A 24,415-nucleotide genomic window follows, 5' to 3' on the forward strand; every position below is an offset into this window, starting at 1 on the left:
GAAGAATTATTTGTCAGCTGGATAAGCTTAGTTGTAGAGTTCTGTTTTGTCACAGAGGTGTGGAGGTCTCCTTTTGAGTTGAGGCAGTAGTAATTTATGGACAGTCTAATTTTTTTAGAAAAGGTGACTTGGTAATATTTAATTACTGTTGAAAAACATGACCTTTATCTCTAGAAAAACCTAACCTAACACCTAAAATAATTCAAGTGCAGTACTTTAGAAGGGGTTTTCAAATACTACCACTGGGGAAGGAAGTTAAAATTTTAACCCTATATACTCTTTATTTCTGAGTATTTTTGTCTGTGGGAGAGTAGGTGCTAAAAGTTGCTCTTTTCACCAGTCACTGGAACAATCCAAGACAATTAATTCACTACTGTGGTTCACCTGGGGGGATGGAAGAAGTAGCTGGTAGCCATTCATACAAGACAATAGTCTTGTATGAAACTAGGTGACTGGGAGTGATAGCTTCTTCTGTGTCTAGCTGGACTGGCCTAAACTGACATGAAAATTTTAAATTTAATTTGTATTAATTTTCAGTCCAGATGCTGCGTAGTCTGTAGAACACAAAGACTATTTTTTTTCTTTGAGAAAGTATTGGCTTGGTGGCTATCAGCAAATGAAAACAGAAATTATAACTCATTCTTCTACCATGCAGAAAAGCAAACGGAAGACTAATGTGGTTTTGAGAAGCATGTGTGTGTGTATTATCTTGTTTCCACGTGCTGTCCTTGTTGGTTCTTTCTACTTTAAAGGTATTTTGTTGTTTTTTGGTTTTTTTTCTGTTTAATACAGGCAAATCGAAATGTAATAAAATGCAAACTGTATTAGCCATTTTTCTTGCTGTGCAAGAAATGGCTTTATTGACAGCATGTGCTGCTGATGTTGGACTATAATCACTGCCGAAACCAATTTTAAAAATAATTTAAAATCTTTTAAATGCTGATCCATGCTTCTCTCCTGCCACTGTCTCACAACCATCGCTTTTCACTAAGTTTATTACTGTAATGGCTTCCAGTGCAGAAATTTTGTAAGGCTTTGTTTTCAGAAGTTTTTCTTCTGTGCTTTTTGAGGCCTTTTTAATTTAAAAGGTAATTTCTTAAGCTACTTAGCATAGTGGTAATACTTTTCAGTAAATGAAATTGCCAAAAAATTACAGAAATCTGTTTAATGAGCCATCTTCAAAACACTGCAGCACAAGTAAGGATTTTCATTTCATCCTTCTGAAAGAACCTCCAAAGGTGGCTATCCAGTTTTCCATGATCAACTTTCCTATATTAGCCAGCACATAGTGGGGAAAGACTGTCAGTATTCTCACTACTACTTTTAATGATTCCCGATTCTATGAGCACATAGAATTGTCACTTCCATTAAAAGTAAGAAATTACAAAAGGAATGAATAGTAGAAGCAATGTTGATGTCATTTCATGCCTTTTTTAGCTGAGATCATATGTGGAAGTAACCTAACATTTAATGGAAAGCAAGGAATAGACAAAAGCAATAAATCCAGTATTATTTTGTGACAACAGGTTTCTGTGATCAGCAGCAGAAGTTATTTAGAAAGTTGAGTGGATATTCTCTGTATTTGCTGCTTATTTTCCTTATGTTTACTGTTTGCGATTTTCATTGTGGTGCTATTTACCCTGAGAAACAAATATACCTCACCTTGAAGATGGTGCATGGGGACTATTACACAGTGTCCCGTTTGAGACTGGAATTTTCTACTTCAGAATTTTTTAAGTTATACTTGAAAGTCTTGGCACAAGTAAGTACTAATTTGGCAGTTCATTTAGGCACCACAGCATAGGAGGTTGAGGTTTGGGGATTGGGGAGTGGAGAAAGTTCTGGGATTGTTTTCTCTTCCTTGTTAACATGTATTAGGACTACACCTAAATAATTTCTGGTAATACTTTCTTGTCACAGATAAATATTTGTTCACTTATGTAAAGCATCCATCATTTAGGTCTTTTCCATTATTGTTGTTCAGTTGTAGAATCATGGAATGGTTTGGCTTGGAAGGGGCCTTAAAGACCTTCCAGTCCCAATCCCTCTGCCATGGGCAGGAACACCTTCCCACGAGACCAGGTTGCACACAACTCCTTCCAGCCTGGCCTTGAACACTTCCAGGAGTGGAGCATTCACAGCTTCTAAGGGGAAACTGTTCCAGTGCCTTGCTACTCTCACAGTAAAGAACTTCTTCCTGATATTTAATCTAAACCTATTCTCAGTTTAAAGCCATTCCCCCTTCTCCTGTCCCTACATACCCTTGCAAAAAGTTTCTGCATCTTTCTTGTAGGTGCCCTTCAGGTACTGGAAGGCTGCAGTTAGGTCCCCCCAAAGCCTGCTTTCTCTAGGTTGAACAAACCCAATCCTCTCAGCCTTTTTTTACAGCAGAGGTGCTCCATCCCTCTAATCATCTTTGTGACCCTCCTCTGGACTTCCTCCAACAACAGCTCCGTGTCCTTCCTGTGCTGAGGGCCACACAGCTGGATGCAGTGTTCCAGGTGAGGTCTCACCTGAGCAGAGCAGAGGGGCAGAATCCCCTCCCTCCCCTGCTGCCCACGGTGCTCTGGATGCAGCCCCGCACACGGGTGGTTTCTGGGCTGCCAGTGCACATTGCTGGGTCATGTCCAGCCTCTCACCCAGCAGCACCCCCAAAGCCTTCTCAGCAGAGCTGCTCTCCATCTGTTCATCCTCAGCCTGGATTGATACCGGGATTGTCCTGAGCCTGGTGCAGCACCAGCACTTGGTCTTGTTAAACCACATGAGATGGGTTCATTTCTCAAGCTTGTTCAGACCCCTCTGCATGGCATCCCACCCTTCAGGTGTGTCAGCCCACACACCAGTTGGGCTGTCTCTGTAACTCAGTAGCACTGCATTTTGGATACATTGCATTCATCATCTTTGAAGTGTAAGATTGTTCTTCATAGAAGCTGGTGTCCTTAACAAAGAGGTACATTTAGCACTGACAGGCATCTTCATCACATCACATCACAACCCTAGCTCGGCCCTGGTTCTTCTCTTCACTATGTGCTCAGTGGTGTGCCCTAGCTGGACAGCAGAGTAGTCAGTGCTTTCATGAGCCAGTCCCATGCAGTAGTAGATAAAGGTGATCTCAAAACTGGTGGTCTTGCATTTGGAAGAAGACATATATTATGAAATAAAATTGAAATTTCAAACAACTCGTCGTCTCAAGTTTGAATCATGGAAGGATTATAAATAGACAGTATTAGACACCTTATGTAGCTTTCTAGGGCTATTAATTTGGGATTTTACTTGTAACATTAGCAAAACAGGATTTTAAAGTAAAGCTGTGTATGAAGTTGAGATGGATTTTCTCTCAAATCAGTTATAACTGATACAAAATAAAGTCTGTGGGCTTTGGAGTGGGTTTGTTTGGTTTTAAATTGGTGTGCCAACTTTTTTAAGAAATTAATTTGAAAACTAATTTTTTTATCATGTCTTGCAGTTCTGTTTTTCTTTCCTAGAGAGATTATTTTAATGGGTTGATATAACCATTAAAAAATACTTGAGTGTGTATACCTTTAGTACTAAACAGGAAGCTATTTACTGAGTAGAGAGGATGGCATATATGTTATTCTTAGAGCATCTGCGTAACTTTTTGTCTTTAACTTCTGTAATTTTCCTATTTCCAATTTTTATTGACATCTTGGCTTTTTGGTTTTGGGAACTGGAATTTCCTTCTGTGTTCCAAGCAAGGGCACGTTAATACTGAATGGTGGAGGAGTTACCTTAATGGCATTTGTTATGGAACTTTAACATTATGCTTTTAAAATTAATGGCATTATTAAAGTGTACCAAATACTGCTGTACACAAGTATTTTATTACCTAAAATGGACTGCTTCTGAAAAAGAGGATCTTATGCCCTTCTACTTCTTACACAAGGCTGACAACTACTTGTGTAACATAGGAGGTGTAAGAACTGTGTGCAGTTTAGTATTTGCTATCCTCTGCTTCCTAATGGTGTTTTTAAGCTCTCTGAATCCTTACTGAAGGGAAGCAGCACAGCAATGAAGGTAAAGGCTGTTCTAATCAAAAGGAGCAAAGTAACTTCCAAAATTGGATACCAGCATTTTGTTAACTGAAAACATCCTTTTTATCCTTAGTTTCAAATTGTTTCTCTTAAATTTTTTTCATAAGATTTAAAGCCTACCACTCAGAGAGTACTCAGATGTACATTAACACATGTAATACAGAATTATTAATGTAGTTACATCTTAGAGAATACAAACAGTGAGAAAAAACAGGTAGCTATGAATTTACCCATATGTTCACAGACTAAAAACATACCTTGTGTACATTTCCTCCCCCTCCATTTCATTTGAGGCCAGAATAAATATGTAATTCTAGAAATGGGATGGTAGGCTTTGGGGTTTTTTGTTTGTGTGTCCTTCCCTGCAACAGGCTTAGAGGGGTATTCATAGAAACCAACCAACCAAAAGCTAGGAAAAAAAATCCTGGCCTATTCCTGAATATGCTTCTTAAAAGGTGACTGCCAAATATTATCATATACTACACATTTATGGTGACTTTTATATACTTCCTCACCACATCTCATTTTATCCGTCTGAAATACTGACACGTAAGCTTCTCCAGTGACATGTCAAATAAAAGCATGATGAGAGCCAAAGATGAAATTATTTGGTGTAACAGTTCCGTAGAAGCACTTAAGGTTATTATTCATAGAATCATAGAATGGTGTGGTTGGAAGAAACTCATACCCACCTGCCATGGGGAGGTACACCTTCCCCTAAACCAGATTACTTGTCATGGGCTATAACTCTCTCAAATAGTATCTAATACAAATAACCAAATTGGTGGGCAGGAGACGAAGTAAAAAAAGATTTCAATATGAGTGTGTGAAGTGAGAAGCTTCTATGAATAGATCAGGGAGCACAAAAATATGGACCTCAGTGGTAAAGCCACATGTGCAGTTGCCTTAGCTCATCAGTAGCTGTATATATTTAAATTTACAGTAGAGTATAGGAGTGGGTGCCTAAAGCAAATGAGTTAGTGTGTGATTTCCTTCAAATATGGGAACCTTACATGTGTATGTGTGTACATGGGTATGCATATATATATAAAGAACAAAGGTAGTTTTTGTTGCTTTGGTTGTTTTTTTTTAAAGGCTCATCAGAGAGAAATTATAAATGAAAATCAAGAACTAAAGTAATTTAAGCCAGACCATCCTTTATCCAGATTCTTAATCCTTGTATTAATATAAATATTTTAAAATAATACTCAGGACATTATTTGGTTTAAAGCTTATTTAATCAGCTAACTGGTGGTTGCAGGTAACTATTTATTTTTTTTTTCTAAGGCCATTTCTTGCTTTGAAGTTTTGTGATAGAAGATACATTAGGAAACAAGGGTTGGCTTTGCTGCTTTTGTGAAGTACCAGGTGCTCACAGATGGTGGTGTTTTAGCAAATGCAAAGCAGTGTGAATCCACTGAATTCTGAGCCTGGGCGCCCTCTCATCTTTGCCAGTACTCTGTGACCTTGTGCTGAAGCTCTGAGTGAACGGAATCAAATATCATCTTGTTGCTGGAGTAAACTAGTTAAAACAAAATTAGGTTTACAAGAAGCAGATGGAAAACAAGCCTTTTGCTACTAATATTAATTGTGAATGTAAAATTATAGTGTATTAATGTCAAGGATGCAGCACACTAAGCTGAAACATGGGATTGGTTTGGTGTGTTGCAAGTCCAGTCTATTACACAAATCTGTGATGATACAATTCTTTAGAAGATAAAATTTGAGGTCTGTGTATAAGCTACTAACAGGAAATACAAGCAATGCTTTGTGTTGTGAAAAATAAACAGCAGCAAGAAAGGCAGAAGAGCTTCAGCAGGTTGTGGATCAGTCTTCTAAACTGGTTTGCGACTGTAAAGTTTGTTGTGGGTACCCATCCACAGCGAAGAGGCCCAGATGGCCTTCACTGCTTGTAGGACACATCCCAGTCACTGATGCAATTCAACAGACTCCACGCTGTCTCTGGCAAAACACTAATGGAACTCCATAGTTAGACATTGAGAATAGCCAGCAGTAGCACTGCTGTATGTAAATGCAAAGTCATGGTTGTTAAACGAGTACTGCAACATAAATCTGTAAGTGCCAAAATATACAAACTTTGCCATTACTATCCTGTTGAAAAGTTAATCTTTTTGCTTATCATTATAACAGCATGGATCCTCAAAGCTTTAGGATGCAGCTCTTGCTGTAATAAAAACATAGTAAGTTATGCTGAGATGTTACACTGGATAGTAATCTCAGAGTGCTTAACAATAATAAGTGTATTTGCTGGAAAGGGAGCTGCAAAGATCATTCAATCCAGGTATCATTCTGGCAAATTATATTGTTGAGGAAAAACAATAGACATCTAAATTGCCATCTGTGTGAAACCACCCAAAGCCTTCAGCACCATAAGCTGCCTCTCCAGAGACTCCTCCCTAAGTTGTCTGTCCAAACTGGCTTGTGGTGGTAAAACTCTAGTGAACAATAATGGCATAGTAGCAAGAATCCTTAACAAAGAACTTCAGACACATCTGGTGTCCAAAATGGTAGCCTGCAAACTTGTTTCCCTGTTTCTCTGCTGTTTTCATCTATGTTGTTTTATGGATCAGTGTTTCCTTTTTTATATCCAGTATACTCCATATCAAGCTTTGTATAGTTTGTACTGATTCTCTGTATATTGAACATCCTGATGTTAAAAATCATGTCTACTTGCTCCATAATAAACTCTGCCAGTACTTGTATGTACTAGAATTGCTGCAGACTGAAAGCTCTGTCAGGCCTTATCTTTAATACCATCAGTAAAAAGAGTTTATTCTGATGTTATCCTCTTGGAAGTCATGTTGAATTGCTGCTGTTAACAACACAGAGCTGCCATCAGCTGACAAATACTGCTCTCCTGGTTGTGTTGTCTTGAACAACTTTGCCTTTGTCCCAGCTGCTGATGTCCCATCACCAACCCACTTCTGTAGGCATGGTGTGGATATATTTACCAGGTTGATGGTAGCTGGGCCATATGCCAGATACAATCTGTCCTTGTTCCTACCCCCAAACTGGTAAATGAAGATTTGCAAAGGAGAGAGCTCTGTGGTAGTGTTCAAGATTCTTGGAGTGTGCAGAGATTTTCACACTACTTTGAAGTTACTGCAGAGGGGAAAGAACTACACGGAAGGCTCTTTAACTGCTCTCCACCCATTTTGACTCCTTGATCTTTGATTTCAGTTCTCAAGAGATTAAATTAAATTCAGCTTCTCAGCCTAATTACATTGATTATGTGTTAAGCCTCAACCTGTTAGCCAAATTATTTTGGTTTGGTACACACTGGGCCCTCATGGAGTTTTTAAAATCAGGTTTTTAATGTCCCTTTCACGTTTTGTGATGATCTATGTTTAGTTTCAATAACCTGTATTTCAATTTCATTGTAAGTATGTTTTTGATATAATCCAAAATGCTTTCATAGCATTCTGAGGCTGCCTTGGCAAGAAACAAACTCTTCTGGGTGCTGTAGATCAGACCTCTATTTATCTTAATGAAAAATAAGTCCATGGAGGCTACTTACTATACTAAAAGGAGAAGAGGGAAGGGATTAATTCTGCATTAAAATAAGCATTTTCCCTCTGTTTCAGATTCAGACTGATGTATAAAGTGTTCTGTGCTTTTTGCTCTTGTATTTCACAGGGAACCTTAATCATGTATGAATTGCTACAGGGTACAGATTTTGTAGTCCAGAGTTTTTTCTCAAGGTTTTGCTGCTGCCATTGTGGAATGGTGTGCACACTGATATAAACTTGAAATCAGTGGTGATACTTCTTTGAAGGCAGAAACTTGCATATTAGCCTTAGACAGATCTATGTAAAGAAATACCATATAGGGTGCTGCCACCACCATGTTTCTTCAGGCAGAGGATCTCCATTGCCTTGTGCTTAGGAGATCTGATTTTTGTCACTAGTAAGCCATTCAGTTACCTTAATCTTTTATGACAGATGCACCAAGGTGATTTTACTATCATTTTCAAAACCTCACCCTGCTCTTACTGGTTTATCTTAGAAAACACTATGCAAACTTGCTGCATCATTATAGAGTTGACCCTACTCTAGGCTTGGCTTGACTTTTGATTTTGTGGATCAGAAGGCTTTGTGTCCTTTGGTCTAATTCAGTTACTAGTGAGTGTGCTTTGAAAGGTAAGGTCAGAGTCTTCTGGTTGCCCTTGTTTGTCAAGGTAGCTTGAATAGCACTTTGGGGAGACTATCAGAAAGGGAAAAACAGGTTCTTCTGAAAGACTTATCGATGTACATGGCATGCAGGGTGGATCCTCCATCTAGGTCCCACCATACTCTCTCTTGTGTCTTAGATAGTTTTCCAGAAGTAAAAGTTGCATTGTGGGATGCTTGATGATTGTTAGTTTAATTTAAAAAGAAAAATCAACTGTAACTATAGATGTGCTTGCTCTACTCATATCTTTCTTTCCCTGGTTGCAAACTCAGCGTTGTGTTCTTATCTTTACCTGCCTGTGTAATGTCAGAAGGGTGAAAGATCCAATTTTGCTCAAAAGAGTGATGTCAAGAAAAGGAATGTACCACATTCTGCTTGATGCAGGATTCAAGGGATGAAGAGATGCAAGGGTTATCTACCTTGAACTGTTGTGACTGGCAGGAAAACTCTCTTGAATTAATTTTAAGCTTAGTCCTGGGCATTGAGAAAAGTAAGCTGTATACTTTCAGTTCTTAAAATGAGACTTTAAAAGTTGAATTCACACTTTGGCTGATTGTCTTAATGTTCATTGAAGTACATAAAGGTCTAGCTTTTCAGAAATAAATTGATCAGAAAACCCGAGGGTTGTGTTTTAATAATGATTTGAAGAAATATTTTCAATGTGTCATTTTTTTCATAGCAGTTTGTGCACATTTTTAGATGTTTATCAGCACTTTTGGAATTGAATGTGTCTGCCTATATAAACATTTGAGTAGGAGGGAGCTGTTTGCCAGAAGAAGGGCAAGAATAGGTATTGCTTATTCTAGTCTTCAGAAGAGAATTGATAAAATGGTGTCTGCAGCTTGACTGTCCTGGTGTCAAATACATTAAACTGTTCACTGATGTAGCAGAATGTCCATCGTTTACTCTGGGAAGTTGTGGTGTCTGTGGTGGTTTGGTTTATTACTGGGGGGAGGAAGCTGAGCTTGGCTCTTCCATCTGAACTCAAAGGCACTGTACTTCCATAGAAAGTGTGTTACCTTGAAATCCTTAGCAGATGAATACACAATTGTTAATCTGAATTCGTTTACCTTTTTTTAAGAGATGTGATTATAATTGCTGAGCTTTGTGGCTTAAGTTGACTTAGCTCACTTTCCAGGTGCTCTTCTATCCAATGTTGTCTCCAAGCCCTGGAGGCCAGCTCTTTCATGATAGCATCATAATGCCAATCGCACAGGTCATTGAGTACAGCTGTGTGGCACTGAAATAATGGTTTAGAAATTATTCTGGCAGCTTTCTGGTATGTGCTGGCTGACAGGAGCATGACTGAAAAGCGAGGGTGATCATGGTAGGAAGGAGTTGGATAAATGGTCCAGTGATTCAGGGCTAGAATTACTCTGGAGTCATCACTTCTAGATGGGAAGTTGCCATAGCAACAAAAAATGCTTCCTTTCAACATTCGAATCAGAAATGTTACCCATCCTCTTAAATAACCACTTTTGGCTAATTTTAGAATTTTTCTGCCATTTAAAATACTTGCTTCCCTGCGATGTGTGCTACCTTAGGGCACTGTAGTGTGTGCATGTGTGCAGACACATGACTGCACCTGTTAATTTGAAATGGAGAATTTGTTTGGGAATAGAGGAAAGAGGAAAACAGCTTTTCCTGTTCCAAGTAATGAAAAAATACAGGTGGCAATGGAAAGTAGCCAGTTCAGAAAAACACCATTAGGCTCAATAGCAATATTGAAAGTACAGAATCCTGTGCAGTAGTAATGTTTATGATGCATCTTAATTAGCATTTATTGCTTAATACTTAGTAAGTCATTGCTTCATAATTCTTAGTGCTGTTTTTCTTCTAGCTTAGTCTATTAATATTTTTGTTTGTAATGCTTTTTAAAATTTCAATTAATGGATAGAAATTATCTTGCATTTCACTTGTATTTCAGTATAAACATTTTAAGCATTTAGTGTCTGAGATTAAAAAGTGAAATAGTCAGAAAAATGCAATGTAACAAGTATTAGTTGTACATAAATGCTTTCATTTTGCTGATGTATTCTGTTTTTACTGCATCATGCTCTAGAGTGTTTTTGATAACTGGGACTTAAATATTCACTATTGTCTCCCCTTATTTGTTCTATAAGGCTGTATAAGGGGTTTTGCTTTTATAATATTCAATTTGCAAAATGGTCATCTTAAACATATTTAATGAAACTTATATTAAGTGCTGTATATATAATATAATACAATTGTTAATCTAATCTTGAAGCATGTATTCTTTCCCAGTTATGCTGCTAGAACAAAATTTGAATGAAATTACGTGGAGACTCAAAAGGTAGATATTTATGTATGGTAACGTTTCCATGAACACTGAATGTATACACTACAAGACTATGCAAATTGCTGATGAATAAGCTTTTCTAAGAATACTTTTCAGAACATGAAGAAAGTTCGTTTATCTTATTTTAGCAATATCTCTATGAAAATGCCAGTGATGTTATTTTATCCAGGAATGAAGCTGCTTTCATACCTGTAACACTTAAGAAAATTCTAATTAAATCAAGTCAAACTGCCGAAGTACCAGTGTTACAACTTGATTTCCATCATGAATCCCATTCCTATCTGATTTTTTTTCCCTATTACTTATCTTGTGGACACTTTCTGATAAAAATACGGTCTTTTCTGTGAGGAAGAAGTGCCAAGGTATATTTTAAGACATGTGTGCTTCTAGTTTGCAAATTTGAGAGACTTCTACAGCAAATTAAGGGCCTACAAAATGAATTACAATGATATTGCAGCAAGAGAACCTTGTCAGCTGTTTCTATATTTTTAGTGTAGGTCACTCCTAGATGTTTTATCATTTTTGTAATGAATGTCATGAAATCATTCATATTTTAAAAGTTAACTATTGCCTCCTTTGAACTGGCTTTTCCTCCTTAAAAAAAAAAAAAGGAATAAGGAAGGCAGTACCACAAGTTCTGACAGGCTTTTGTTAATGATGCATTTTATTCAGCTTGAGAGAGAGCACTGTCAAGTGTAGTCAAGGAAATAACAGCAAACAGGAAACCTGTAGTGGGAACCATTTTTCTGGATTTATGTTATAAACTTCATACAGAAGTACAGTGACAATCTAATAAGGATTATTACAGTAAAAGCAACTTGCTTCGAGTAGGCAGTAAACCACTACAGATCTTAATGTATGTTTTAGAAGCTGTTAAAGCTACTACAGTAGTAAGACTCACTCTTTTAACTTCATATCAAACCTGACTGCCCTAGCCAGGCTTAGGAGTCTGGCAGCAAGGCACAGGATGAATAGGCAGTGGAAGGTTCACCTTCTGTGCATAGACAAGTTTCTCTGCTCCCTTCGAAGATGAACTTAACTACCTAAGAGACTTCTCAGGGGCGGAGCGGTGAGAGTAGTTGAGGAAATGCATTATTTGAAAATTTCTTTTCAGTTGTGTGGTAACTTCAAATAAATGGGCTACCGCATGTACCAAGGTGAATTATTCCCGTCTGTATGAGGGCTGTGGTACAGAAATGAGTGCTGAAAAGATGAGCAGAACAATAGGTGGCAGTACATTCAGAGGATAATAGATACAATAATTTAATTAAGAACATATTAATTTTAATTATAATAGAATAATTAATTTTAATTATTTCTGTGACTAAAGTGGCTTTTAAGAAGATTTTTATTTCTAAGTTCAGCTGTAATTAACTGCTTTAATTTCTTTTTAAACAGGTGTCAAACAAAAAATCAAATAGCACTCCTCCCCCAGCACAACTATCTAAAATCAAAGTACCAGCACCACAGACTGTAGTGAAGAAGGAAAAGCGTCAGAGTTCTTCAAGGTTTAATGTTAGTAATAACAGGGAGCTTCAAAAACTGCCAGCTTTAAAAGGTATGTCTTTCCAAAGCAGAATTACTCTTGTGGGGAAATTTGGGCGTGAGACCGAGAAGCATCTCAGCTATCATACTGCTAATATGTGGACAGCATACATAATACATCAAGTAAGCACATATGCAGACTGCACATACTTGCACTGGGTGGTTTTTTCTTTTGTTCTATCTGCATTTGAGGACTTCCAGTATGCTGCTTTCTTGGCAATCAGTATGGCAATGTCTGTGTGACAGCATATTCACTCATCTCGCATAAAAGCAGAATACTTGGGCTCTCTTTGCAAAATATTAGGCATCTGTACTCAGTGCAGTGTGCTCAAACCTTGTTTTGTTTGTGATAAAATTTCTCTTGACATTGTTAGAAGACCTGGTCTATTGGTATGGATGGGTATGTTTTTCCCGAGCATGGGTCAGTCAGAGTGGTGCCTTTTTAGTACATGTGAATTTTTCCTTTGTTGATTTTAAGGCTTTGTTATCTCTTGGATTTATATTTACTTCCATCTGTGACAAAAAAATGATGATAATTGATGCCTTTTCTCTTATTAACCCAGCTTTTATCATCTTTATTTGCTCTGAAGGCTTATTTAGAGGAAACAAGAAAAAAAAATACAGTTTTGAAGTGCAGTGTGTAGTGCTTTACAGTGTTCAAGATTGGCAGTGAAAGTCTAATAGATCAGTGGAATACACAAGTAGTACTGGTGTAGGCAATGTGAAATTATTAGGGAAATTACTGGATTCTTTCCTCCACTCATCGTTTTCTTAATATAATATTTATATTAAGTGTTTCTTGAAAATAAGCTCTGTGTCTCAGCCTATCTGAATTATACTGCATTTCATTCAGATCAAATTAGATTGCAAGAATTTCTCTTCACACAGATACTGTTTTTAGGAAAAGAATCTGAAATAGTGTCCATCGTGTTAGTATAGCAGCCTATACACAAGATGCTGTTTAATATATTTCAAGACTAAACTACTGTTTATGTAGTTAGTTAATTTCAATCGATTTATTAAATTTTTTAATATGAATATTTAGCACCACAGATTATGAATAATATGTTCTGTCTTTTAAACTGACATAGAAGGTTCACACACAAGCTGTGACAACCAGGACATGAGTGACATAAGCAAAAGACACTGAATTAAAGTAATGATTCTTATAAGAAGTTATGCCTACAGCCACATTGACTGGCATAACTCAGACTCAGCCACAAAGAAAATAATTTGTTTCTTGGTCCTATTTTAAATACAATGGTTCTGGTAGTGCCTGGGACTGCAGCTCAGGGATACCAGAGCTGAGCATGCAATTAGAAGCAGTGTGGACAGAGAGCTGGAAATGGAGAAAATGAGTGCAGACAGGACAGGGGAGAGCTAATTCATTCTACAGTGGTATAGGTGAAATTTAAGATCTGTTTCTAACTTGGCTGTGTTGCAGTTTAAACCAGTAGCATGTGTACCAGTGAAGTACAGAAGAATGCATGATTGTTGTTGGAGGACAGAGGAGTAAAAAAAAAAAAGAAAATTCTTAAAAATTGTCTGAGGTATCTTCTCAGAGCATTCTAGCACTTTTTGACACAGTGTACCTAGTTGTGAAGAGATGGTAGGAGTATTGTGCATTCTAATTGCCTCGAGTCTGCAATCACTCCCCACACCCTCAGGTGAAAGAAATGAAAAGGTCTTGAGCTTCTCCCTGGTGGATGCCTGATGCTGTGTGTATGTCCCCAGGCTGTCAAGGGCCAAAGTTGGTTATGGAGCACTGGTGCAATTGTTGATCTAGTGAGGAGTAGTAATTGCCACCTTTTACTGGTAAAGGTAGTAATAGCTTTATTATCAAGCTGTACCCAATCTCATGGATCATACCAGATGTCTGCATAATGGCCGTGCTCACTGCATGTGCTTACTCCTGAAGTAATTCCAACCTACTAGGGCTGCTGAGAATACTGTTGGGGCATGCTGTTCCTCTAAAAGATTCTTGATACTTGTCCCTCTAAGAGATACTTGACTTGATGTGCATTTAGGGGATCAAACAAGTTAGGGAAACTTTCAACATTTTTGTGTGCTGTTTAACGTCTGTGTCTGGACAGGAGTTAAATTGGATTGGCAGGCTGTAATTTAAAGGACTGAAATGATTAAAACAGGTTTGACTTCTATGAAATGCTGGGAAGAACATAGTGTTCCTTCAGGTTAGCTGCACTTAACCAGCTTTCAAACTTCTGTTACTCATAACAGGTGGCTGTAGTACCTGGGTAACCTTACTTTTGTCTGTAGTAGAGCAAGAGATGTGTCTTTTCTTATAAATGTTGCATTGACTACTGTGTGGTGTGAGGTACTTTACATGAGACTGTATTTTAAGCACAAAATATAGACTGGAGTTATCTTTGCATACTTTAAGGTCCCTGTTAGATATGTGAAAGCTTGTAATTCGTAAGATATCTAAAACCACCTTTCTTCTGCATCACAGGTCTGGAGATGAGGTCAGCAGATCACTTGAAATAGTGGGAGGGAAAGGAGGAGCTGCCAAAGTGGCTTTTCATCAGGATTTCTTATTATTTGTTCTTCAGGCATGTTGCAAACTTTCTCTTGGGTGTTACACAAAAGTGCTGCTGATAAGCTTCTGGAAATACCAGCATATTTGCCCTGGTGACTGGTATTAGTGGGGTATGATTTGTGAACATTGGAGCAATTTATTATTAATGTTACGCATCCTCAGATTATCCAGGAAATGGAGGAGCAGATAGCTCAGATAGTGCACAAAGAAAAGGAAACAGATTATGAATTAAGGGGCTCTGAGAAGAGAGCTGAACATAGAAAGGAGAAGTCTCTGATGTAGTTGGTTTGTGGAGCATCAAGATCCATATATTAGCGAAGCTCCCTGCAGCACAGTGCAGTGCAACCGGATTTAGTCGGGTAGAACATGTAGCTTGCCTGCCCACAGATAACCTAGAAGTATCTCTGGAGAAGTGACTTCAGAACAGTGTCACACATCTTGAAAAGATCTTACCTATTTTTACCAAAAAAATAAAAATTCTGTGCCAACAAACTTCTGCTTTGTTGATTTCTGCTTATCCAGTTCACTTTGTTAGCTAACATTGGTAATACAGGTAATTAAGTTACAGAAAATTGACTTTTGCTTTACATTGTTTATGAGGAAAAAAATTACTTACTGGACTTAAGATGTGTTTTGTTTTATTTTCTTGTGGTTTGAAAGCTTGCAGATTAATGCTTTATTTATATCAAGTATAAATGGCGAAGGGATGCTTCAGCCTTTAGAAACTTAGCAGTTTCTTCATTTTCGGTTTCCTGAGAAAGCAGTTTGTAATTTAGGATATGTTAAAATTAGTATACTAAATATAAAATATTAAAATTACATGAAATTTTTTAATTGTTTACCATTTTAAAGATATGTTCATTATGAAATAAACAACGTAAGTTCAGTATTATTATGTAAATAAATTTTAGAAGTAGCGTTTCCAAGCTTATGCATACCTGAGTACTGACACGGTGAAGGAGTTTGTGTTTTTGCAGATGCTCAATTCAGCTTTATGAAAGAAGCTTGAATTCATTGTTACATTATTGGTAATTTTTTCATTGTAAATGAGATTTTTAACTGTGCAAACAGGTGAATGTACTTGTATTTGTACGTTATTTTGCATTAATGTGCTGATTTTAGTGAACAGTAAGTGCAGTAAACTGTAAAATAGAAATGACTTTACAAAGTGGTGAAATTTTTAAGTATGTGGTCTGAATCTTTACTATATGTAAGAAAATTTCACAATGAGAATTTTTAAATATATTAAAACACCCTAACTAGGATAAAATGTTTTATGCACTGTCAAATACAGTTGTCACAAATTTAACTTTAACCTTCAAGTAATCCTCATTAAAAGGAATGTTCTCTGTCAGTTCTAGAATAATAAATTCGGAAAAATAAGTCAGTACTACTTAATATTCTGAAATGTTGCAAACTTTCCCAATGAACATATGTTAGTCATGCATATGTAAATTTGGTCACGATTCAAAAATACGCTTTTTTGTAGCATTTTCATATATACTTTTCTAAAGCTGGGTAAAATTCTTTTACATCCAGATAAAGGCCTCTTGGGATGTGGTGTTGTGATTTAGTTTGTGCATTTAAGATTGGGGTTTTTTGTTGGTTTTATTTGGGGTTTGGGGGTTTCTTTCAGATAAAAGTGAACATTGTTAGATAAGACAGAGATCGGACATCAGCTTTTATTTACAAATACAATTCTGAATTTATTTTTAGTTACTATTTGCCTCTTGGAGTTGTACTTTTTGATCACAAAGATATGGATGCAGTATTCTTATAAAGGTTTCTATGAAGGTAGGAGCTTCTTACCTTCATGAATTGAAGCTACATTGATAGCTGAGTACATATGTACTGACTTTATTGCTGAGAAGTATAGAATTGGTTTTTTAATGTAGAATATCTGCATGTGATAGGATTAAACAGATTCTGGTATTTTGTTGTTGAAGGTCTTGCCACACATTTTGATCAGTCCTGGTTTTGATCTTCTGGTGATGTCAGTTTCTGCTTTAGCATGGTTTTAATATTAGAAATACTATTAGTCATATCAATTTGAAAAACTCAAAAACAACAAAAAATATCCTACCCAATAAAAGTGGGAGGTGGAAAAGAAATGAACATGACAGGTCATTTTTCTGAGCACATTTCATGCAGAGAGCATGGTTCGTGGTTTTTTTCAAGCAAAGACTTCAGAGCTCTGCCAAATTCTGACTCTGTTCTGTGTAAAAGAACATCAGGGTAGTGTCTCAACTTGTCTGCCTGTGATACAGGACTCTGATAGTGAGGCAGGCATTATTAAAGCTTTCCTAATGTTTTTAAGTTGTAAATGGCTGTCTAGGAGATAGCTGTGTTTTCATCATCTATAGAATATTAAAGTCTTATGAATCAAAATTGCAGAAGAGGTGATTCTAGTTTGAGTCTGATACCTAGAAAACAATTGTACCAAATTTTAAATTATAAAACTGTTGAAACTGTGAGAAAGGAAAAAGTGAGAATTGCTCAGGAGGTCAGAAATGTAAAATTATTGTGTGTTTTCTCAACTATAAGATAAGTAAGCAAAACTGATACCAAGTAAATGGGAAAGCAAGTCAAGTTTTGTTCTCAGTACTGTAGAGAAATTCAACCATGAATGTTGAGAATTTCTACAAACTCATATTGGAATATGTTTAAACTTAGGCAGAATGTGTTACCTGTTCATTTAAAAAGAGCATCGATGTTAATGATACAAAAGAGACTGGATGTGTGCAATATAATTGAATTTATGAGAATCATGGCACTAATGGACTGCTGAGGGGTTTTGAGGCGCATTTTTCATATAAGCTATTGAAATTGGAGATCTCAATGTTTAAGGTTACTTTCATTGCAGAAACCTACTCCTGTCACTTGTAATTTATGTAGAGAACAAATATGCACTACTTTGGCCTTTCCAGTTTAATTGTACTTCTAATGCCCATGCATGGCAATTAAGGAATTGTGTCCGGCTGCAAGGTAGTAGCATTCCTGTTCAGCTAAAAGTATTTTATGCAAAGTAAGATGGTAGATTAAACAAGATAATGCTGCTATAAAATATAATTTGCCCTAATACATAATTAATTTAAAAGGCAAGACACTGAGGCAAAACAAATTAATTCTCATGTGAAATATCAGTGAATGCAGTTTCATGAAACAGATCATTCTCCTTTCCCTTGTATGTGATCTGTAGTGGAGTAACTCAGTATGCTAAATGCTGTCCTTCTGATCCTGACTGTGTTTGTGCTTTTATATGTTTCTTTGGTAGCCTAAAGTTGTATTTAATTTATTAAAACAAAAAGTCCATAATGGAAAATACTGCAGAAGCTTGTTCTTTCCTATATCAGTATGGTAGTGTCAGTGACTGTATGTATTATATTATGTGAAGGAACTCTGGAGGCTCTTTGTCTTGTTACTTTAGCAACTTTCTCCTTGAACTTTGATCTTAAAAGCATTATCAGTATTGCCTAAACAGACTTTCCTGAACTGATTTTTCTTTTAAATGTTTAAAATATTAAAATTTGTGTAGTAAGCATATACATTTTTTAAACAAAAACCAGACAATTGTTTGGTGTTCATACCGAAACATATGATCTATCAGTAGTTATAAAGTAATTAATATTAAAATATTTAGAAATTATGCAGTCTGAATTCCTATGTAGCATTTTAAAGATTAAGAAACATGATAGCTAGTGAATGAAGAACTACCAAAAAAAACGGTTGTAGAGGAAAAATACTTTGCTTGAGTGTGTGAATTCTTTTCCTTCAGCTAGTTTTACATGAAATCATAGGCTTGGATTAATGAGCCGTTTTTCATTTCAACTGCCCTATCAAACACCTACTCATTAGTCAGCAGCTGAAAGTGTTAGAAGAATGCACTACATCTGTCACTGGCAGCATTTCCTGCCAAACTTGTTTCCACTGAAGTTTGGATAGAATCCATAAAAATAGGATTTAAAATGTGGTATTGTCTTATTTTCCAGATTCTAACCTGTCTCTGAATTCACTTTAGATCTCTCTTAAAATGCCTTTTATTATGCCCTCATTCACAAAAGGAACAGTGTTCCATTACATGGATTCTCATTACAATCAGACCTACACGTTTTTGCTGCTGCACTGAATTTCTTTCTTCTTAAGACCTCTACAGATCAAACATTGAATTTATACATGTAAATATCAATCCGTGGTTGTTGGATAACTAGCCTGGTTTCAAATTTTTACTCCTAAATGTCATTTTTGCACTTTGTTTCTTAAAAGTGGTATGTGTGACCTATGTAATAAGGCCACAGACATCAGTAAGTTTTGTGTTATTTTGGTGGATTTCGCACAGGACTTGATCAAAATAGTGTGCCAGTATTTGAAATGAGCTTCTGCAATCTGCCCTAGGAATTACATTTTTGTACCAATGGTATTTTTAAAAGAGATTTCTTTTAAGGTAATGATTTTGCGTTGTACAGCTTACTGAACTCAGCCAATATCTAATGGTTTTTCTCCTTACCCCCACTCACAAAACTTCTTGAGTATACATGATTGATTGAAGGAAAATGTGGCAGTGTTGAACCTGTGTGCTACACTGACCATGCAAATACTAGGAAATCCAGATAGAGACAGGAAATCCAGTCACAGACGTTTCCTAATTCCTCTTTTAACCAATTTTCGCTGTACTAGAAGGAGTGAATATTAAAAATTTTTCAGTGAGGAATTGTCTTTTGCCATGCTTCAGTCTTGGGAATTTTTTAAGGAAGCTGCATAATAGTTCATATCGCTTTAATTTATCCAGGTAAGTATATGTTTCTTATCGCTGTATTTCTTTTGATAGCTAGGTATTAACATGGTGTTTACTGCCTCTGTTTCCTTGAAGAATTTCTTCTTGGCTGTCCTTTGGAATTGAGTCAGAACCTACCTAATAGGAGAAGCCTATATCATCCTTATTGCTACAGGTTCTCCTCCAGAATGTGTAGCATCCAGTACCTTTCCTTCTCTAAAACCAAGTTACCATCTTTGAGTAACTCATTGTTTAGGGTTGTGATGAGACCCGTGTTTTCTTTTAGCCTGATATCATTTATGAGAATAGTGAGTTTCATGCAGGCTGTAATTGGAGGGGGGGGGAAGTAAACTACATTGCTCCTACCAGAAAAAGCAAGTCTTGTTTATTCCTGTCCCCTTTTTTGTGTGTCTGTCTGGTGGGCCAGATAATGGAATCAACATGGCTCAAACTCACCCTTTTCTCGTTTTAACTATGCTCAGTTTCCTAATCTGGTTCAGCCATACAGCTACACAAACCCTTGTACAGCAATATCAGACAGTTGGGCACCTGTGCCTCAGAAGAGAGGGTATTGCAGCAGTAGCTCCTATAGGTTCAGCTTAGACTGCCATGGAATACTGTCTAAGTTAGCAGAAAACTAACCTGACAATAAAGTGGCTTTCTGTTGGTTTAGGGGGTTACACCAACTCAGCTGGTGACCACTGAAGCAGATGAGAGCAAAATGTTTTCAAATGTAAAGAAGAGAGGAGTGCAGGAAGGGGCCTGAAGCAGCCTGCAACAAGGCTGGCTTAGGTTGATGAGGAATAGCAATTTTGGCAATTGTGGAATTATGCCTTTAGTAACCTTAGAGCTCAGACTAAATGTCCTCCCTCTCTCAATCAAAACATGAAAACTCATATACTCTGAGAGGTAACCAACCCAAGTGTCTTCATGTAAATAGAAGTTAATGTAATTTAAATTATCTTACATTGTTGATTCTGCCACTATCAGTTGGACTAGTAGGTGATGTAGAATGGAAATAAAGGCAACCTTTGGGCCAGTGAATTTTTCTGTGTATTGTGGAGGAGTGAGAAGCAGGGTGAGTAGTTGTTTTTTAAATCAATAACCCAAATGGAGTGTTTGTTTTTGAAAAAGTGGTACATAGCCTCCAAGTGTAAAGAGTATTCATCAGCTGTAATGCTGGATCCTAACTAAATTACCTTTAAGGTCCCTTCCTACAAAAACCGTTCTATAATTCTAAAAAATTACACAGCTATATCCTGAGAACTTTATAGGAAATTTCCTTCATTCCCATCATTGGAAAGTTAGAAGTGATGAGCAGGGTTCAGGGGAAACCTGTAATAGCTACAGTTTTACTATATTGTCAGTATGGGTTTTTTTTTGTTCATTTAATGCTAAAAAGGGATAGCTGAAGTTAATACTGCAACAGAAATGTCTTCATAAATTTGTTAAATTAAGCTCTTCTTCCTCACATTGATATTCATTCGCTCTGCTCCACTTGAACTAATATTCTTTCCCTTCCATTAGGAAGGCAATTCCTAACTCAATTTTCTTTGCAATTTTTTCCCCAAATGAAGTTGCTCAATATAATTCAGCTTAAGTAAATATTTTCCTTTGATGGCAAATCAGGTATTTTAAGACTGAAACAAAGGGAGGGTATACAAACCTCCTGAGCAGAATGTACTCTCAGTCTGTACAATGGTGAGAAGACTGCAGATGTTGTTAACCAGCAAAAGGTCTTACGAAGACCAAAGTACTTCAGCTCCACTAGTGCCATGTCAGAATGATACCATAAATACACTGGATAGTGGGTGTTTTAACCAGTTTCTCAGTGTGTAAGTACTGGACTCAAGCCTAAGAGAGTCCAGCAAAAAAAAAAGAAATTAGAACATTTCTGCAGGAGAAAACTTAATGAATGTGACTACTGAGTGTTCTGCCAATAGGACTGCTAGCTCTGTGAATGTCACATTTACTCTCTAAAGAAGAGAGAATTTTCTAGGGGGCTTGACTATTAAACCATTACCTAAAATTTGCTAATGAACCTCCAACTATGAAAGTCATGCTTCTGTATAAATTAGGAAACAGCACTGTAATTAATGTTCCCTTTTTGCTCTGTTGTTAAATTGTGTCCGTGGCCACAGGGACAGCCTTCCTGATCATTTAATCTTTGCAAAGAGTTTGAGAGAGACAGAAGCAGCAGCTGACTATGAAGCAAAGACATGAGTAGAAAGGAGTGATAGAGCAGCTGTTCTTAAATAGATGGTTACCAGAAAAACTGGAATTTTAAACCTAATTTTTGCCACTTCATATTGTGGTTTATTACTATAAAATAATCTAATTCTGCTTTAAGTTCAGGAAAAGAAACAGAATTTGCTACAAGATCCTGTATGTAAAAATACTTCAGAAAATTACCCAAGTTGTTTCGTTTTTTTCCTTCATCCATCAAAATCTTGTAGAAAACCTTGTTAGAAGTCAGTCTTGGTTTTATTTTTCAATCTAGTTTTTTTAAAGGCACATCTCTATGGTAGCTTTTTGTTTTACAAGGCTAAAACTCACACTGAACTTGGTGATTTTAAAGGTCTGTTCCAACCTTGATGATTCTAAGGTATACTCAAGGGATATACAGATACATAATGTGAATTTTTTGAGAATACACTTTCCCTGGTTTTACCTACATTGTAAGGACAAAGGATTTGAATCTCTGTAAGAGAAAAGGTCTAAAAAGTTCATGTGGTTCGTTTTGATGTTGTCAAAAGCAGGATCAACTACATTTATGTCACACATTATATTTAGTAATTTTAAAAATTACTAGAAACTTTGCAGTAGTTTTTTTCAGTGTGCTTATTGTGATAGGATTTAATTTAATTTCTTACCTAATCTTCTTTGAGGTAGGATGCATTTACTGTTTGTAGTGAATGTAGAAAAATTAATTCCTTCCACCTCCGTAATTATTCTTTAAAGTATTTGTATATTCTCAGTAAATCCCTTCTATTTAAAAACAAACAAACCAACAAACGAACAGCCCACATACCACATCAAGTAGAGGAGCTTTATTTTTTTAACTAAGAAATATTTTAAAGATTTGTTGTCTTTGGACCTTCTCATCCAGGATGTACTACTTCAAATTGGGCCTTGTCAGCGATCATTAAATCCAATTGATTTCTTTGTGTGCCTTATGGATGATATTCTTCTTTTTTGTATCGTGGTTAGTCTTTTCCCTTCACCAATTGAATAATATTCAGTACGGCTCTAACTCACCTTTGGCAGTGCATTACTGTAGTGTGATGTAATTTTCCTAACCAGGTACACATATGCCCTATAATTTGTTTTTATTTCAAATTTTCATCAGCAAATTACCTAATGGAAAAGGTCTTCTGATGTGCACCCTTTTTTTGTTTGGTTGGTTTGGTCTGGGGTTTTTTTTGAGCAAGTAAAAATTAGGACAGTGTCATAAATTAAGTAATCTGCATACCCATTTGCACTAGTATGTGACATACAGTATTTGGGGAGAAGGGCAGATTTGGAGACAGCAGAAGTAACAATGCCAGTTTCTCTGACCATCACTCCCAGCAGACAAAATGGTCCTTAAAATAGCTCATTGTAAAAATAAATGTGCAAGTCTCATATGACAAAAAAAAAGGACTGCTCACAGTTTTGTTGTAAGTACCTTAAAAAATTGAACTAACAAGTTCAGAAATTGTTATGCTGTGAGGTTTTTTTCTATTGTACTTCTAAGATTATGCAGCAAAACTGCTTTTGTATGCCTATATATAGCTTTTTAGTCCTTTTCAGTAATAGTTTTAAAGGTTATTTATAATTACTGATCTTTTTAGAAAGGAAAACCAGTATTTTGCAATATCCAAATTTAGGAACATTAGCATAAACTGAACGCAAGATCCATTTCTGGGTTGATAGAAGTATCCAGGTCCATTTCTAGATTAAAATAAATATTCAGCCTAAAACATGAGGTTTTAATCTCCTGCTTGTCATATATATGTTATTTTTCATAATGTACATACTAGTAACAAGTGGTAAAACAGTTAATGGAATGCTTATGAGGTTTTATATTTCTAAATCACCAATAATAATCCAAGAACCTGTATCTTATCGTGAACTAACTACCTTTTGTTATGGCCCTTGAAAGGTAAAGTTGTAGATGTTGCGCTCAATGCTGTTTTTTTCCACGGTTAAATTGAACATTGGTTTGATTATCCTGGGAAATCGTACTGAAGGAAAGGCTAAGGAAAGAGAAAAACTAAAAATGCATGCGCTTTTTCTAGCAGGTGCTACTGAATATTATCGAGGGGGCGGGGGTACAACAGCAGCAATGAGATCATCCTGGTAATAATAAAAACCCAAACCCAACGCAGCAGAGCCGTCATCTCCGCAGCCGCTCCGCCCCTGCCGCGGGCGGCGCGGGGCCGGGGCCGGCGCGGGCGCGGGGGGAGCCCCGCACCGGCCGCGCTCATTCGCGGCCTCCTCGGTGTCATTTGAAGTTGCTGCCGTCGGCCAATGGGGCTGCTCCCGCCCGCTGACATCACTCCCCAGCCAGTTCCCTCCAGCTGCAGAGCGCTTCAGTTTCTGTCTTTTTTTAAACTAAAATGGAGGCTGGTTTCTTGCCTTAAGGAATACAGTGCCGTGCCTGCTGGAGCCTAGATGTTGACATGTAACAGAGCTGGCAGCAGGATGGTGGTTGACGCAGCCAATTCCAATGGGCCGTTCCAGCCCGTGGCCCTTTTGCATATTAGAGGTGAGTTATTGTGCGTGTGAGAGTGAATCGCGACCCTCTGACGAGCGAATAAATGGCTATTGTGGAGCTCGGAGAAGGGGAGCAGGAAGTCCTTTGTAGCTCAGTCCCTCTCGGTTTGTTACAGCCGCAGTAAAACCGGCGGAGAGCAAAACCCGTTTTCCATTAAATGTGTTTGGGGAAGATTTAAAAATTCGTGGAGGCATTGCATACATAGTTAAAAGCAGGTTTT

General features: G+C 37.1%; 1 protein-coding gene across 3 annotated transcripts in view; it reads left to right on the plus strand.

Annotated features, from left to right (window-relative positions):
- PPP2R5C (protein phosphatase 2 regulatory subunit B'gamma) overlaps positions 1-24,415 on the plus strand; it is a 76,608-nt gene that overhangs the window by 5,654 nt on the left and 46,539 nt on the right. The window contains exons 3-5 of one of the 3 annotated variants that reach the window (XM_058857828.1): positions 10,509-10,557; positions 11,962-12,121; positions 24,063-24,186. The exons of 1 other annotated variant lie outside the window; for it this stretch is intronic. In XM_058857828.1, the coding sequence (XP_058713811.1) occupies positions 24,093-24,186 (94 nt within the window). In that variant the 5' untranslated portion in view covers positions 10,509-10,557; positions 11,962-12,121; positions 24,063-24,092. The remainder of the gene's footprint in view (positions 1-10,508; positions 10,558-11,961; positions 12,122-24,062; positions 24,187-24,415) is intronic. One more of the 3 variants, XM_058857757.1, reaches the window with a different exon arrangement.

This window comes from Poecile atricapillus, chromosome 1 (assembly GCF_030490865.1).
Source record: "Poecile atricapillus isolate bPoeAtr1 chromosome 1, bPoeAtr1.hap1, whole genome shotgun sequence".
NCBI lineage: Eukaryota > Metazoa > Chordata > Aves > Passeriformes > Paridae > Poecile > Poecile atricapillus.